This window comes from Cricetulus griseus, chromosome 3 (genome assembly GCF_003668045.3).
Source record: "Cricetulus griseus strain 17A/GY chromosome 3, alternate assembly CriGri-PICRH-1.0, whole genome shotgun sequence".
NCBI lineage: Eukaryota > Metazoa > Chordata > Mammalia > Rodentia > Cricetidae > Cricetulus > Cricetulus griseus.
The window spans coordinates 4,482,646-4,496,183 of NC_048596.1; the positions used below are offsets into that span (position 1 = coordinate 4,482,646).

Sequence of the window (13,538 nt, forward strand, 5' to 3'; positions counted from 1 at the left end):
GCCTTGGAGTAGAAGTCACTGAAAGTCAACAATAAGATGTCTTTCTCATGAGTTTGTGTAGAAGGGTCCAGCAGACAAGCATGAAACTGGCTGACATCCACAAACGGAATACTACAGAGCAAAGAAAGGGACAGACAGACTTCTCAATTGCCCTAGACTAAAGCGCTGCCTTCCTCTTTTGAGGAAAACCATGCTTTTCAATTGAGTAGGTGGCTCTGGGAGGAATACACATGGAGCCAACCACGCTGCTTCCACCCTGGCAATTGGGGTGACACATAGCCCAGCCATGTCTCCCTTGTACATTTGTGAGTTGTGGATACCTCTTGTTAGGTTAAAGAAATTGGGCTCTGAGGGTTGAGCAGTTTCCATGCTCTGGGCATAGGGAAAGGGTTGCCTCTAAAGAATCATTTCTGAGTGGTGGGTATGCGCTGTATCTGGTGGTAGTGGCCAGTTGCAGCTAAGTGTGTTTGCCAAGCATGAGACAGTAAAATGGAGCATGGTATAACATGTGAGTTTTATCTCTGTAAACTATCTCTGTTAGAAAATAACACCCCAGCCATGAATGGATGTACAGGGATATAATTAATCCACAGAATGGGATTACATTCTCCATAAGAAGGAACCTTCTACAACATGGAACCTTGAAACCATTATGCTAAGTGAAAGAAGGCAGACAGAGGCCACACATCACCTACTCCTTTCATAGGATACACCCAGAACAAGCCACCAAGATGGGAGCAGAGTAGTGTCAGTGGCTGTGGGAAGGAGGGAGTGGGAAATGACTGCAGAGTGGGATTCTGTTGGGGATGATAAATAAAGCTCTGAATTCGGGAGCAGTGATAGCTGCACAACATTGTATGTTTTCATACCACAGGCCTGTAATCTGTGAAGTAGTCAAGATATGGCAGGCATTGGTGGCACACGCCTTTAATCCCAGCACTCGGGAGGCAGAGGCAGGCGGATCTCTGTGAGTTCGAGGCCAGCCTGGTCTACGAGAGCCTCCAAAGCCACAGAGAAACCCTGTCTCAAACCACCCCCCAAAAGAAAAATAGTCAAGATGGCAAATGATGTATGGTTGGGGGGGGGTAAGTGCACACACGTGAGCATGCGTGTGTACACCACTGTATGGAAGAGAAAGGAATCATACTTCCTGTTAAGGGGCCTACACAGTAGGTTCATTCTTGACACTTTGGAAGAAACGGGTCATTAGAGCTTTAATCTCTCTTCTCAAGTAGGGTGAAGGGGTGTTTCTTCCGGGTGCTGTCCATGCAAACCTGAGGGCTCTTTGCCCATAGGGAACCTGTGCGTTGTTTTCTGCCTCCCTGCCACCTCTGTGCGATGCTGTGGCTTCTCATGGAGTCCTTCCCGACATTCCTAACTCCCCTCGGCCCCCAGCAGTTGCGTTCTTGAGGCTGCTGTTAGCTTGTTCATGGGAACCTTCCGGGAGAAGGGAAGGGATCCATGCGTGCACATCTTTCTGGAATATTGTTTTTATAAAGAACAGGTCTGCTTAGTCTGGTGTTGGAAAGCAAAATCAGGCCGAATCGTGGCTCTTCAGCAAATGCAGCTGTGTAAATACAAGTGTGCCTGAGTCTGTAGGGGACTCTATGAAGCTCAGCCCGCTTGGTGTGCTGGGGAGACATTTACCATTGGGAGCCTAGTGACTGCCCAGGGTGAGGATAGCTAGTGGGGGAGGCCCTGAGGAGGGGGGCAATGAATCGGGCAGTTGCACAGTCTAGCTCTGCGTGGGCCTTGGAAGTCCCAAACAAGACTCTTATTGATGCTGTGTCACCCCGAGCAGACAACCCTGAACTTTAACAAAGCCAAGATGGAAAACCCATACAAGGGCCTACAGTTTCCAGAATGAACTGCGTTCTTATTTTTCCCTCTCTCCACTGAAGGACAAGGAAGAAACCAAAAACTATGGGGGAAGCTGGGGGCGGCGGGAAATGTGATGAGCAGGGTCCCTGAACCTCAATGGAGCAGCCACATTCCTCTGAGGGGTGGCCTGCCCTTCTGAGCCCTCGGGGCTGAAGAATGTCACAGGGGTTGGTGCAAATTGGCATGTTGCCTTTGTTGATTGTTGCTCCCAAGAGCCTGTAGCCAGAGCCTTGAAAGATGTCTGGAGAGGATGGCTGCCCCTTGGCCCCTTGGGTCCTTGGCACCTTGCTAGATGTCTGCTACTGCTTACCTTCCTTGCTAACTGAATGAGACTTGGAATCACCATGGAAACAGTCCTCTGGGTACCTATCAGGGTGTCTCCAGAATGGTTTAATTGGGTAAGGAAGACGGATCCTAAATGTTGAGAGGCACCGTCCAATGGGCTGGGGTCCCAGACTGAATAAAAAGAGAAGATGGCCTGACCACTAGTGGTCACCTTCCTCGGCTTCCTGACTGTGCATGCAATGTGCCAGCTGCCTGACACTCCCAACCATCCATGCTTTCCCTGCCATGACTGTAGCCTCCCACTGGGAGCCCAAACAAACTCTTCCCACCTTCTCACAGTCATGTGACAAGTAACTAACACGATACCCAAACCCATAAAGCCTGACTCTTGACCACAAGGGACTTATGTCTGCTCTGACATGACCAGGACAATTGGCTTGGACAGAAAGGAACCAGGGAGGACGGAACTGGTGAGGGAGCCGAGTGTGACAGGCCACCCGTGGCTTCGTGGAGAGCACTTGAGCAGACTGTAAGTGGTGTGCATCCAGAAGAGAAGGGGGGCGGCGCCTGCCGGTCCCCAGAGTGAGTCTCGCACAGGTCTTCAGCCCCGTGATTCTTCAAGCTCTGTCTCTGCTAATGCCCTTCTCCCAGATATTCAAAAAAAAAAAAAAAAAAAAGGGGAAGATGTCACTGTGTTCAGATGTCACTGTGTTCTCAGAGTAAGGCAAACTAGGTGCGGCTGTATGCACCCCAGCCACAGCCTGCCAGGTCAGGAAGCACAGCCACAGCAATGCTGTCCTGGGGTGCATGCCTGGTGGCACTATGTACATCTGGGTGTCTCCCCTCAAAGACCCTGTATCTAACATCATGATCTCCAAGTACCCTTGGCTCCGCCTGTGACAGACTACAAAGCAGAAGCTGTGGCCCTGTTCGCCCTCCACAGCTTGCTGGAAGTGACCCCCAGCTGACGGGAGTGCAGACATTCAGTTCTTTGAACTTGGGTTTGAACCACACTGTCACGACCCCTGGGGTTGCAATTGTGCTGGGTTATAATCCAACCTCGGTACTCAGTTCCCACAGCTGCACTTGCAAAGTGGCTGTGGGAACTGGAGATGGTGGGGTACAGATCGTGGTACGGTGCCCAGCCATCCTAGTTAGGCCACACCAGCCCTCGTCATTGCCATCTCTGTGTCTCACTGACTGCTCCATCTGTCGGTGCCTCCCCACTGCGTCCAGAATTTCTCATCTCTACTTGCTGGACAAAACACCCTGGGGGAACTCTTCTCACTATCTTTAGTTTTAGCCTCAGGACTCATCTTCTTCTTTTGAAGTCCATTCCGCACCAGTCCCCACACCTTGTGTGCCCATGACACAGAGTCACTGGCACAGTAAGCTCTATGCATGCTTCAATGACCAGTTGCAAATTCTTCTCCCTGCTGAACCCCAGATCGTGCCCGGTCCTCTGCATTGCTGGGACACCGGAGACATTCCTGTGTGAACCTGGTTTCACTCCATATGTTCAGCAGATAACCCCATGGGTGTTGAGGACTCATCTGAGTCACTGTCTTCTTGGGCCAGGCACAGGCTTCATACCCTTTGGCTTAGTTTGCGTTTGCTTGGGTGAAATGTAAACAAAGGCTGTTTTCCAGAAATTGGGTAGCTTTTGGGAAAGGCTAAGGATGAGGAAGTAGGGAGGCGTTTCCAGTGTCACCCTTCTTCCTCTTGGGGTCCTTCTGAAGTGGTGACAGAAGCCTGGCCTCTTGGAGAGGTCCAGTTCGGGGAGAACACAGCCTAGACCCCAGCTTCCTTACAAGGTTCTTTCACTTTTCTTGTCTCCCCGAGCTCAGAGCAAGGCTGGGAATCCCTGTGCTCATGGCATCCTCAGTTTCCTCTGGCTTCTCCTCTGAACTCACTGTCATCGCAGCAGATGGGAAGCTTGTGAATAGCTGCTCAAAATACAAGAGACCCCACCCCCAATTAAGGCCTGGCATCTTGGGGATCTGACTCTGTCTTTTTAAGCTCTCTGGGGCCAGTCTACATCAACCCTGATTAAGTACTTGTTAGCTTTACAGCAGGCCAGGTTTGGTTGCTGACTGCCAGTGTTCCAGGTTGTGAAGTTGGCTTAGAGGCATTCCTCTCTCAGCCTGTGTCACATAAGAGCTCTCATTTTGCTCCCCACCCCCTCCATTTAATTCCACTCTAGTCATTCCTAGGGCTGTTCTACCTCTGTCCATTTTCCTGGGTCATGCTACGTCTCACCTTGGAGGAGAACACTGTGACTCCCAATCTTAGTAAGCCTGGGGGCCAAGGTAGAGGCTCCAGCAGAGAGGCCCCATTGGCTCTGATGGTAGGGCCTCGTTCAGTGATGGGGCTGCTAGGATGCTGCATTCATTCATTTCTAGTGATGCTTCCCATCCCTTGTGGTGATGGGTCTCATCTCTGTCTAATCAGAAAGCCGGTGCCCCAACGTCTCGGATAGACATTTGACTACCTGGACGCCCCAGTCTTCTCTGCTGTGTCTTCTGGCATGCTCAGTGCACTCTGCCTTTCTCTGTCTCTCTGGTTACTTACAACCTGCTTGGTGTGGCTGTGGGTCTGATCAGCAGTGCCAGGAAGACAGGGCAGTCAGGGGCAGGGGTAAAGAGACACAGGCATCCAGCAACCATTCACTAGCTCCAGATGGCATTAAAGTGTGACCCAACCTATCCCTGGTTGATGCAAGCCTGTATAATCCCAACTAGTACTCCAGAAGCTAAGTTAAGAGGATTTTAAGTCTGAATCAGCCTGAATAACACAGTGAGCTCAAGGCCAGCCAAGGAAATTTAGTGAAACCCTGTCTCAAAAGGTAAAAAGAGGCATGGATAGAGTTCAGTCGGTAGAATGACTGCCTTGTATGTGTGAAGCTCTAGGTTCAATTATTATATTGAAAAATTGATGATGATAATGATGGGTGGTGATGATAAAATGGTCCACGAAGACAGGAAGTTCATGCTGTACACATGGGAAGCAAGCACTAACAAGGGTTCCTAGTGGTGAGTAGGCTGCTGGGGTCCAAGCTTTAGGACAACAGTCCATTCAGTTGAACTTTATAAGTTGGCTTCAGTAAGACCAATTGAGAGGAGAATTATACATTAGAAAAGGCATAGGGGACATAGCTCAGTGGAACAGTGCTGGTCCAGCACATGTGAGACCTGGGTCCAGGTGGGTAAGTCTACATGTATGTATCTGTGTATGCATGCATGAAAAAACAAACTAGAAAGGTAGAGCACATCTTTGGAAAAAAAGCCTGTCTCTTCTGCTGTGTTAGTGAGGTGGTATATGCCAGGCTCTTGGGTTTTCAGTGGCTTCCCTTCAGTTCTGACCCAGGGCAGGTGATTTTTCTTGTATTCAGGACATGGAGGACTTTGTGTTCATAGGAAGTGAGTGAATTTGCTTTCACTTCATTCTCTCATTTAGTCAGTAGATACTGGGCATCTCCAGGTACTCTGGAAGTGTAAGCTAAATGCAGCGTGTACATTCATGCTGCCACAGGCGGCTACAGTGTGGCCAGACAGCAAGCATTACAAGAAGGTGCTGTGTGATTCTGATTGGCTTTGATAAATTACCAAGCTCAGTGAATCACAGCAATGCAAAATCATTAACTTAGACTTCTAGCATAATAAAGCATCCTTTGGACTTTGGTCCTCCCAGAGGCTTCCAAAAATGATCCAGTATCCCTTGCCCTTTTGGTCTCAGAGTGTTCTCTTGCATTCCTTGGCTGATGGCCTCTTCTTCCAGCCTTAGAGCCAGTATTGTGACAACTTCACTCCTTTCTGGCCCTGCCCCATCCTCCTGTCCTCTCTTTGACTTTCATTCTCTTTCCTCTTTTTCAGGACACTTGTGATGACTGGGACTTGATGGGGGAAGTGCTTCTGTGTATGTGTTTGTCTTATTGGATGATAAATAAAATACCGTTTGGCCAATGAGGCAGCAAGTTAGGCGGGACTAGGAGTCAAGGAGGATTCTGGTAAATGTAGTAAAGAAGTGGTGATCCAGGCAGGAAGTGATATAGCAGGGAGACTCATATATAAGCAAGGGCAAGAAGGAAGTCATTCCCTTTTCTCTTTCCTGGTCTTTGCTGCAGAGTCACCATGTGAGCCTGGGAAGACAGGATGCTTCCACTGGCACCCAATAAAATAAGTCTATAAAATATATAGATTTATGATAATTAAGACTGAGCTGGGCTCTTTAATTCGAGTACTCGGGAAGCAGAGACAGGCAGATCTCTGTGAGTTTGAGGCCAGCCTGGTCTCCAGAGCGAGTGCCAGGATAGCCTCCAAAGCTACACAGAGAAACCCTGTCTCAAAAAAAAAAAAAAAAAAAAAAAAAAAAAAAAGAAAGAAAGAAAGAAAAAGAAAAAAAAAGACTGAGCTAGCAGATGAGAAATCCTAGTCATTGGCCAAGCAGCATTTGTACCCAATATAAGTCTCTGTGTGTTACTTGGGACCTTAACGTGGCAGGGGCAGAACTTGGGCAGCCTGGAGGAAAGCACCCAGGTGGCAGCAGGGCTCCGGTGGCTGTGGCAGAAAGACTTATCGTTACAGGGACTCACCTGGATAACCCAGGAGTATCCCCTTCCTTTGGTCACAGTCATGTGAAGTCCCTTTTGCTGTGCAAAGTAGTGCAGATGTCTATTGGACCATCGTTTGGCCTTCTTAGAGGCTGAAGCCGGTAGCCTGGGGTTATCTTCCCAAGGAGCTTTGCCATTTTAGAGGCCAGCCAGTGTGCTTCTGGAGGGATGGTATGGAAGTCCAGGCCTGGGGGTGGACAGGGTCTAGACAGAAGAGGCACTTGCTACAATGTGTGAATCCCCAAGATGGTGTGGTGGGGTGCAGAGGCTTGGCCATACAGTGTGGCAGCAAATGTGGTAGGTGGCACTGTAAGACTCTGGAGAGAGACGAACCAGGGAAAGCGCTTTGTCATGGATGTCCATGAACAGGTTTGTATTTTAGAGAGCTGCATATCCAAACTAAGATCAGCCTTGGAGTCATAGCATTTCAGTGATGAAATGGCTTTTCTTTTCCTTTTTTTATTGAAAAAAATTTCATATGATGTGTTCTGATCATAGTTTCTCTTTATCTCCTCCTGCACCCTCCTACCTCCCCAGGCAACCAAGTTCATGCCTTCCTTCTCTCTCTCTAGCAAACATACAGACAAAAAATAAATAAAAAAATAAATAAAAAGCACAAGAACCCCATAACACACTCAGACACACACACACACACACACACACACACACACACACACACAACCCATAAAAGCACAAAGTCAAAATTGGAATCCATAATATATAAGCAAGAGGCCAGTAAGGACCAATAAGATAAAGCCTGCCTAAACAGAGCAATATGAAACAAACAGACAAAAAAAGCCTACCAAAACACCATTGAGTTTGTTTTCAGTTGGCCATCTACTACTGAGCAGGGGGGCTGCCTCTAAGTGTGGTTAATATACCCTGTGAGACCCCCTTACTGAAAACTGACTTTGCAAGCAGTTGTCAATTGGAGATAGCAGTCTTGGTTAGGGATGGCAGTTCATGCTTACTTCCTTCACTCAGCATGGGGACTCTGTCTGGCTTGGACCTGTGCAGGCCCTGTGAGCGCTGCCACAGTCTCTGGGAGATTGTACGTGCTTCAGTTCTGTTGTGTCTGGAAGACACAGCTTCCTTGGAGTCATCCATCCCCTCTGGCTCTTAGAGTCTTTCTGCCTTCTCTTTAGTGTAGCTCCCTGATCCCTAAGGGGAGGGGTTTGAAGAAGGCATCCCATCTAGGGCTACATATTCCAAAGTCTCTCAGTCTCTGCACACTGCCCAGTTGTGTGTCTCTGTATTAACCTCCTAACTGCAGGAGGGGGCTTCTCGGATGATGGCTGATTGAGGCACTGATCTATGGGTATGGTGGACTGTCATTAGGCATCATTTTATTACTATGTTCTTTTAGCAGAACAATGGTATTTGGTTTGCTGGGAGGACTTTTAAAAAGAAAAGTGTGTATCTAAGTGACTTGAGAAGCTCAAGTTGGAAGACCAATGTCCCTTGGAGAGAAAGATGGGAATGATAAGCACTATTGGGGCTATAGCTCAGCAAGGCCTTTGGAGGGTTCCTTTCTCCTTGTTAACTGGAAAACTGGGCAACTGTGATGTAGGAGATGCCCTCTGAATATTGGGGCCACCAGGCCACTGCCACTTCTCTAGCAAGTGGTGGGCCTGTGGCTCCCTTTGAGGATATCTGTGTCAAATCAATGGGCCTGGTTTTCTCCCACTAAGGCTCTGAAGCTGACAGTGCCCTTCCCAAGCCAGTGTTTCTGCCCATGCCTCACAGGTGCCCCTTCCTGCTGCGACCACAGGTCCTTGGTAGGTGTTGCTCAGTCTGCAGAGAAATAGTCACTGAACACCTTCTCTTGTGTTTGTCTCTAGCCCTGGAACAGTTGCTGACAGAGCTGGACAACTTCCTCAAGGTTCTAGACCAGGAGAACCTCAGCAGCGCAGCCATGGTGCGGAAGAGTGGCTTGGCAGAGCTCCTGCGGCTTTACACCAAGAGCAGCAGTAAGTACAGGCCTGGGGCCTCAGTGCCCAGAGAGTACTTGCCTGGTCAGGCTATCTTAGCATGGTGTCATGGGGCCTTTCATAACACACCTTTATTTCCTCACACTGTTGGAGACCAGCTCCTGAGAGCACGGAGTCAGCAAGGCTGGCTCTTTCTTCAGACTTTCTCACACAGCCACCTCTGTGTGTGTCTCCTAATTTCATCTTGTGAGGACTCCATCCATGTAGACTAGGATTACCCTGAGACCTCAGTTTTAGGCTCTCTGTCCAAATCAAAGTTCTGGAAACCTGGAGACAAGGGTGTAATATATGAAGGGCACAGTTGGGCTTATAACCGTGACATGTGGTAACCTGACTTGTCTGGGAACCCTCTATACACTCCACATATCAGCTGGTTGTTGTAAGTGGAATGTGTTCAAAGCCTTCTCCCTGCTGGCTGAAAGAGAAGAGACAGGGTGTTGTTAAGAATGCCCAGGCTTCCTTGGGTAACAGAAAGTTGTTATGAATGCTTAGGATTTGTGTTCTGCCTAAGAAGTCTGCACTTAAATGAATTTGTTTCTTCAGGACAACCCCATGGGGTTGGTGTTGCTGCCACACAGGGAACTCAGACTGTGGGGGTCTAAATACCTTGACTAGTATTCTGTAGCCTGAGGGGAGAAGAAAATATGGCTTTAAGACTGTAAACTGCAGAATCATGAATTCATAATTGTTCCACCATTTTTTTGGTGTGGTAGAATTCACATACAATAGAGTGCACAGACTTTAAGTATGCAGTTCAGTGACTGTTGATAATTGTATACACCAGAGTGGCCCCCATCTAAAACTAAACAGGCTACCCCTATCATCCAGAAAATTCTCTCTTCTGGGCTGGGAAGATGACTCAGTCAGTAAAGTTCTTGTAGTACAAGCTTTGGAAGACCTGAGTTTGATTCCCCCCACCCACAAAGCCAGACATTGCAGCCTGCACTTGTCTTCCCATGGGGAGGTGAAGAAGGGAAGCTAGATCTCCACTGGGTGCTAGCCAAAAAAAGCAGGTGGAGGAGCAGTTGAGAAAGGTTCCCAGTGTCAACCTCTGGCCTTCACATGTATCTGCACAGGTGAGCCCACTCACGTGTAAACATACATACCCACACTTGTGCACCATGCCTGTGCAAGTAAAAGAGGACTTACACACAACACATGGACACTCAGAACAAAAGGTGAAAAGCAAATAAGGACCAACATTTGTAGGTGACCTCTGACCTCCACATGCATATGCACAGAGTTGTTTTTCTTAAGTTCAGCCTTGTTCTATTTCTCTAATCTCCTTCCCATCTCCACTCCAAGGCAGACATTGCCCTCTTTTCTGTCACCTTAAGAAGACACCTGTTCTGGAATTGTGTGAGAATGCCATCATACTGTGTGTACTGTGGCTTCCTTTGGAGACTCACTGGAGCTGTGGGTGTGCCGGGAGTTGTTCCTTTCCTCTCTGGGGTATTTAACCCATGGCTTCCTCCTTGAGAGACTCATCAGAGCTGCATCTGGTTTGCTCCTTTGATCGATGGTGTATTCAATCCTTATTTACTTGTGGATGTCTGTGTGGGGTGTTCACAATTTTCAGCTGTGAAGCTTAGTGGCTGCCATGATCGCTCCTGTATAATTCTTTTGTTCGGATGGTTTCATTTCTAGCAAATTCAGATTTGCTTTTAGAAGAAAAGCTTTGTGAAATCCTGACAGCTGAGTGCAGGCGATTTTTATGCCAGGTGTTTGTGACTAGAAATTCTGTGTGGGAACAGTGAGGACCATCAGAGGACATCAAACCCTTCTGCCTCTCAGCAGGAGTGGCCACCATCCCTTCCAGGGAGGGAAGTATTCACCTGCCCCAGCTGTCACAGTCCAGAGTGCTCCCTTAGTCTAGCCTGACTGTTGCAGGCTGCTCTTTGGAACTCCCTTCCCTTTGTCCCCAGTAGAAAGTGATAAGGTGAAGTGTGTTTCTAGATTCCCATATCCATTCCTGCTAGAGGAACCATCCTGGCTACCCACTCTCCATCACCAAGTGCTTGCCTTTCCCCTTTCTAGGTCACTGCACAGTTCCCAGGCTCCTAGCTTTAAGGCAGCGTCTGCCAGGCTGCACATCAAAGAAGCACTGGTGGGAAACAGAGAAGAATCCACACTACAAAGAGGGAAGGTTAGACAGGGATGAGTCATCTCACAGAGGACTCATTGATAGAACTCTTCAAACAGCAGGATCCCAGACCCTTAAAGATGTAACATTGTAACATATTGGCATAAAGATTGGCATTGTTGTAAAAAGATGTGGCATTGTCATAAAGATGTAACTTTCTTGCAAAAAGCTGTTACATTGTCATAAAGATGTAGCATTGTTATAAAGCTGTAAGTTTGTAACATTGTTACAAAGACTGCACCTGTGAAGAAACAGGCTGTCATCAGGTGCCAGTGTACCACAATGCCTTCCATTCCTGATGTCTTTTGGCTTAGCATGCTGCACAGTGGTATTTATCTCTCTGACTTTCCCTACTCTTGGCCTCTGCTACAGATCGATGGTGAGGAGTTATGGGGATCTGATCAAGTGTCTCCAATGTGAACAGCTCCAGAGATCTCCAAATCCACCAATGAATGTGTTCAACCATATTGAGGCTTGTGACCACTGCTTGAAATTCTCAGGGGTGACACCGGTGTAAATTAACCGCTACTACACATATTTGAGAAGTTTGCCTCCTGGTCTCCTTTGCACTGCTTAGACTACAGGGAATTAACATAGATGGTACCAATGGTGTTTCAGGACAGTGTGTAATGTGTACATTGACTCAGATTATGTCACTTAATCCTTACCTCATATTTGTGAGGGAGTTGGTGTTATGGCATTTACCTGTGAAGTGACCAGGGCTAGTCACTTGCCCAGAGGCCTCCAGTTGTGAGTGCTGGAACCAGAGCAGACAGACCTTGCCATCGCATTCTCTCTCTGGTTCTGTCACCTGGATGAAGTGTGCCATCCTAGACTGAATCCTAAAACACTCCCACCCTGTTACAACATTTGTTCCCTTCACCCCTGTCTCACTGTGTCTCTCCACAGACTCAGCTCACTCTGTATGAGGGGAGACACTCTGCTTGCTTGACGAAAGATTGTGGTCCTTACATGTGGGGTAGAGTATGAGATGGTGGGGGCAGGAGGTGAATGTGTGTGTGTGTGTGTGTGTGTGTGTGTGTGTGTGTGTGTGTGGTGTGTGCACCTGTGAGTGCTTTCCTACTTTTCAAATGGGATCATCTGTCTGGGTTTTCTGAGCATTTATTTTATAGTTTGATAGGCCCCTCCATTTTTGGCTGATGATAGGGATTGAATGCTCTTCTGTCAGGGACTTGGCAGCCTGTGGCATGCCATGCCTTTGTCAGCAAGAAACATGTCTCCTGCTCCCCTGCTTAAGATTGCAGAGTTCTAGCAGTTGCTCCTCTGACAGGAGGCACTGCACATGCTCTGCCCGTCCAACTGCAGCTAAGAGCTTCAGCCCTCCCTTCCTCCCTTGCCCGGTTCTGTAAGAGGTGCCACTCTCTGCAGATGGCAGGTCCTCTTGCCCACTATTGGTAGACATCGCAGTTATAGTGCTTTCAAACAAAACCAAAGACTCCAGACAATGCTACAGTGCACAACTTCAAGGACGATTCTGCCTGTGCACTGGAGCATATCTGTAAGACAGACTTCAAACTGTGGAAATGATGGAACAAAGGATGTGGTGGTGTAAGACTGTCCTCCAGAATCAAGGTCACATGATTACCAATTTACTGTCTCTGGGAATCCATTTGATGTTACAGAATGGTGGTGAAGCCTTCTGAATTTGAGGTGTTGTGGTTTTCTTTACTGTTGCCTTATTTTGAGCCTTTAAGTTACTTGTCTCTAATCTTTGCCAGCTATAAAGTGATATTCCCTGAATTTGAGCTTTGTTTGGTCAATGGGTGGGCTTTCATCTTGATGGCTTTCCATCTGGGCAGAGAAGACCACCGAGGCTTAGAGATTAGGGGTTCTTTCCAGAAGTTGCCACTCATAACAGAGCTTGGTGGAGCCCTGTCTCTCACCATTCCCCACCCCCTATCACTTCAACAGAGATATCTGGGCTGGAGCCATATTGCTTACCCGTCTTGGCATGGCTGGACACTGAGATGGTGCCACTGTGACTGACAGCTGAGAACCCATCTAGCCTCCTCCTGACCCTCTGCCCTTGGCTGGAGTCAGCAGTCTATGGCCGGGGAAGATTGGCCTTGAATTGGATCCTTGGGCAAAGGTTTGCACTGAGTCTGTTGGCTCAGGAATACTGTCCAACCACAAGAATTTACCAACTATGTATTGCAAGGAAATACAAACTAAGGGCCTCAGAGGGCCATCAAGAGGGTGCAAAAGAGGGAAAATCTTGGAGGGCTTTCTCAGCAGCCTCTGAGAATGGGAGCATAGGGGCTAAGAACTAGGCACATGGCAGGAGGCTGGCTCCCCTCTGCCCGCAGGCACCAACCAGAATGGTGGCCTGACCTATATACCCTATTAATTTAAAGGAGAGTGTGGGTTGTATTACAAGTTTCAATCCACAGGACAGACCAAAGGACTGGTGAGCCCGCTTCCCGTGCCTAGCCTTCTCGTCCTGACAGTTTGTTCATTTTGCTGCCCCTCCACCCCAGCCTAAGTTGACCCCCACCCCAGGCTTTGGGAGCTAAACTTCAGGTACTTGGTGTGGTTTTCTTTAATCTAGATGCTTCTGATTTTAGTTCCTGATGATGATTCGTGCCACCATGAGAAAGCAGATAGGAAA

General features: G+C 48.1%; 1 protein-coding gene across 1 annotated transcript in view; it reads left to right on the plus strand.

Annotated features, from left to right (window-relative positions):
• Nucleotides 1–2,587: 2,587 nt before the first annotated feature.
• Afap1l2 (actin filament associated protein 1 like 2) overlaps nt 2,588–13,538 on the plus strand; it is a 44,683-nt gene continuing 33,732 nt past the window's right edge. The window contains exons 1-2 of the mRNA XM_027406913.1: nt 2,588–2,695; nt 8,617–8,745. Of these exons, the coding sequence (XP_027262714.1) occupies nt 8,691–8,745 (55 nt within the window). The 5' untranslated portion in view covers nt 2,588–2,695; nt 8,617–8,690. The remainder of the gene's footprint in view (nt 2,696–8,616; nt 8,746–13,538) is intronic.